Genomic DNA, 4,205 nt, shown 5'->3' on the forward strand with positions numbered 1-4,205 from the left:
GCATCACGGGTCGGCGCGCCGACACCTCCCCTCTCTCGCACGCGTACACACGGGCGCGACGCGGCTATATAAAGCCGGCGGCCTCCCTCGCCTCTGGCCACACCAGCCCTAGCCCTAGCCGCCGAGCTCTACCTCTCCCGAGAACCGCCGCCGAGCCCCCCTCTCCCGAGCGCCGCCGTCGAGCCCTCGCTCTCCCTCCCTCTCCCGATGGCCGAGCGTTTCCCCGGAGATGAGGCGGCGGCCAACGGCTTCGGCCGCCGCTCGCTCCGCGAACAAGAGTCTTGGCTCCTGTTCCAGGCGAACATCACGGCGCCGCCGGACATGCGCGCCGGGCCAACAGGCTGGAAGCTCAGCAACGGGGGAGTGCCCATTCCCCCGTTGCCCGACGCCGTGGCTAAACCCTCGTACTTCACCAACGAGGTCGAGGTCATGCGCGCCTCCCTTACCGACGCCCAGCTCTCCCTCCCCCAGTACGTCGCCGACAACCACGCGGCTTGGGCGGCGTACTTCCAACTCCGTCAGCAGCAGCGGCTGGCGTCCACCAACGGCGCACCGGTAGTCGGCGGCATGAAGAACAGCGAGGGGCGCCATCTGTGATGGGGCGTCCCCGGCCGCACACTCGAGGGCGTGCTGACGCACCTCGAGGGCGGCAACCACCCGCCGTTGGCGTACCCCCCGGCGAGGGCGGCCACCACGACCACGACTCACCGCCGACGCAATGGGCAATGGTTGCCCAGGAGGTTTGTCGCCTCCTCTTCTTCCTCTTCATCACGCTCTTCTTCGCATTCCTCCGGCTCTTCGGGGTTGCTCGGCGTCAAGGCCGAGCCCGCGGCGGAGACGCCGCTCGGCCGGCTGCACTCGCGGCGCCGGCATTGTCATCAACGAGGGCGGCCAGCGCGCCTCCTCGTCGGCTCCTCCTCCGCGCTTCGTCAAGCCCAAGACGGAGCCGAGCCTCCTCCCCGCGGTGAAGACGGAGCACGGCGGCGACGTCGAGCTCGACGACGACGCGGCCTTGGAATGGGCGCGCGCGGACTCCCTGAAGATGCCGAGGGAGCGCCAATGCGCCGCCCTGCAGCGATTCGCGCAGCGCCGCCGGGGCCGCGACGAAGGAGGCGTCATCGTCATCGAGGATAGCGACGACAACGACGCGCCGCCACTACTAGTCCGCGTTGACGACGCCGGTCAGGGGTCCACTAGGGACGACCGCGTCAAGGAGGAGAAGCCCGACAACGATGGCGGCAACGACGGGGACTACTCCGCGTTCAGCCAGTTTCTTTTTAATTTAGACATATTATGTAATAAAAATCTGCGACTATTATGTAATATATGCCGAACTTTGCCGAACTTTGCTATATTTTTGCCTTTTTTGAACGCGCCTGGGGCGGCCCTGGGGCTAGCGACTGGGGACCAACTCGTCCCCAGACCGATTTTTTGCGCCGGCTCACTCTAGGCAGCGATTTTAGGCACCACTGGGGGGCCAACGGCTGGAGATGCTCTAAGCCGCACGCTTATGTTGCTCTATGTTTTATTTACGCACTCAGCCGTATATGCCGAGCGCCCGATAAATTACACTCAGTTTATTGGGAAATACTAGGCAACTTTTGATTTTCTTGTAGTGTCTGGAGCACAACAATTTTCTTGTACTTCTCTGGAAAAAGTTTATTTATTTTCAACCCTTTTTTCTGAGTCAAACTCCACGTTACAAGATTTATCTTAAGTTTCTTCTGGGCTGCCTCAGTCTCGATGCTCCATCCTCTCAAGGCTTTCATTTTGTTTTGCGGAAGAAGGCTTTCATTAACCTTATGGTGCTGTAGGCTGTAGCCCGCCAGCAAGTATATTTTTTTTGTTGGTTCTACAAAAGTCAGAGGCCAAACTGATCCCCATGTGATATAGGCAGTTGCTGAAGTTTTGTTTACAGGAGTCCACCTTGCATTTCCATGCAACCGACTCACCATGTGCTGGAAGCAGCATACTCCATGAGCAAATCAAGAACTTGATTCGGCAACCGCCCGGTTTCTCTTCTATTCTAAAAAAGAGCCGGAAGCCAAAAACCATATGCGCATGCTTGCAAGAGGCAAAAGACAGCCCACTCCCATGCATGTTTACGGATGAACGTCGTGACCTGTCAGGCACACGGAACACGTAACAACATTCCCATCACAATTATCACGGAAGCTGAGATCTTATATATCCTAATTAATCCCAATTATACTTGTGCCAACAATATCAAAGCTATTCTAATGTACAATCATACACTCATACCTCGCTGGCCACAACATGCTTATACCTCATCAAGACATTTCAGTGAACGAACAACGAGAACATCTACCACATTCAGACTCCATCAGCCTCCATGTTCCATACCAGCTAAATCACAACATGCTGGTCAATTATAGACCCAATGTCGTCGATTAATCATCTGATGAGACTAGCTATCCAATGTCGTCTATCGATGCACGCATAAATAGCCCTACCTCATGAGCAACATCTCATCACCTTCTCATCGGTCGACCACACTCTCGATATTGGTAGTGCACAAAGGCTGATAACTTAGTTCAGAGCTTGAGGAGACAATGGCTGCCTGGCTTAAGCTCTCCGTTGCGCTGACATGCGCATTGCTCTTGTCGTCGTCGGCGTGCCACGGCCTGCAGGTGGGCTACTACAAGAAGACGTGCCCCCGCGTGGAGGCCATCGTGAGGGACGAGGTGAAGCGCTTCGTCTACAAGAACGCCGGCATCGGCGCCGGCCTCATCCGCATGTTCTTCCATGACTGCTTCGTGCAGGGCTGCGACGCCTCCGTCCTCCTCGACCCCACGCCCGCCAACCCGCAGCCGGAGAAGCTGAGCCCTCCCAACTTCCCCAGCCTCCGCGGCTTCGAGGTCATCGATGCCGCCAAGGACGCCGTCGAGAAGGCGTGCCCCGGCGTCGTCTCCTGCGCCGACATCGTCGCCTTCGCCGGCCGTGACGCCGCCTACTTCCTCAGCAGGTTGACGATGAAGATCAACATGCCGGCCGGCCGCCTCGACGGCCGCGTCTCCAACTCCACGGAGGCCCTTGACAACCTCCCGCCTCCGGTCTTCAACCTCGACCAGCTCATCGCCAGCTTCGCCGCCAAGGGCCTCACCGCGGAGGACATGGTCGTGCTTTCCGGCGCCCACACCATTGGCGTGTCCCATTGCTCGTCCTTCGTCCCCGATCGCCTCGCCGTCCCCTCCGACATCAACACCGGCTTCGCCAACGTGCTGAGGAGGCAGTGCCCCGCCAGCCCAAGCTCGGCCAACGACCCGACGGTGAACCAGGACGTGGTGACCCCCAACGCGCTGGACAACCAGTACTACAAGAACGTCCTGGCGCACAAGGTGCTCTTCACGTCGGATGCCGCCCTCCTTGCCACGCCGGCGACGACCCAGATGGTGCGCGACAGTGCCAACATTCCCGGGCAGTGGGAGGCCAAGTTCAACAAGGCCATGGTCAAGATGGGAGCCATCGAAGTGAAGACCGGTTTCCAGGGAGAGATCAGGAGGAACTGCAGGGTCGTCAACCACTAAACGAACGAATCATGCACATTTTTTGTGCACTTTAGTATTTGCACTGGTGGGGTCACCTATTTGTGACTTCCGTTGAATTTCGCGCATGTAATTTGTTTGTTGTTTCAACTCCTCAAAATTCTCTGGCTGGTTGTTGGTGCTACACAGTTGTTCTTTTTTCTTTCTTGGTGAATCAAAAGAGGTTTATACACAAACCAGAAAAGAACGTACAGAGACAGAAACATCAGCTCGGATCGATGATGTGGCAGAATACGCGGATCGATGATGTTGGCAAAGCTATACGCCTATACCGACGGCCCCCGGTAGCTCCATCGGCGTAGGCCTGACGCCGTCAAACGGCCGTCGCCCACCGGGTAGCCGGGCCCAAGGATATGCCAATGGCTTGACCTATGCCGACGGCCACCATAGGCATATAGCCAGTGCTGCCGACGGCCCCCGTCGGCATATGTGGACGTATGCCGGCGGCTTTTCTACGCCTATGGCTTGACCTAGGCCGCCAGGATACCTCCATATATGCCGACGGGGCCATCGCAATTTGGGCCAATTCTGGTAGTGTGCTACCACGTTTGTCAATTGATGATGCGGTCGTAAGGAAACATGAATTACATATGCAAATTGGAAAATTATTAGAGAAGGAGGCACTCTACTGGATGAAAC

The 4,205-nt window shown here is 57.4% G+C and overlaps 1 protein-coding gene across 1 annotated transcript; it reads left to right on the forward strand.

Moving 5' to 3' along the window:
• The first annotated feature begins 2,482 nt into the window (after window positions 1–2,482).
• On the forward strand, window positions 2,483–3,690 carry LOC123152291 (peroxidase 2). The gene has a single exon (XM_044571872.1). It carries the CDS (start codon window positions 2,574–2,576, stop codon window positions 3,546–3,548), a length of 975 nt encoding a protein of 324 aa, XP_044427807.1. The 5' UTR covers window positions 2,483–2,573; the 3' UTR covers window positions 3,549–3,690.
• The last annotated feature ends 515 nt before the right edge of the window (window positions 3,691–4,205 follow it).

The sequence above is a fragment of the Triticum aestivum genome, chromosome 7A (assembly GCF_018294505.1).
Source record: "Triticum aestivum cultivar Chinese Spring chromosome 7A, IWGSC CS RefSeq v2.1, whole genome shotgun sequence".
Taxonomy (NCBI): Eukaryota; Viridiplantae; Streptophyta; class Magnoliopsida; order Poales; family Poaceae; genus Triticum; species Triticum aestivum.

Coding starts and splice junctions, on each gene's coding strand:
- LOC123152291 (XM_044571872.1), top strand. CDS start 2,574: ATGGCTGCCTGGCTTAAGCTCTCCGTTGCGCTGACATGCGCATTGCTC.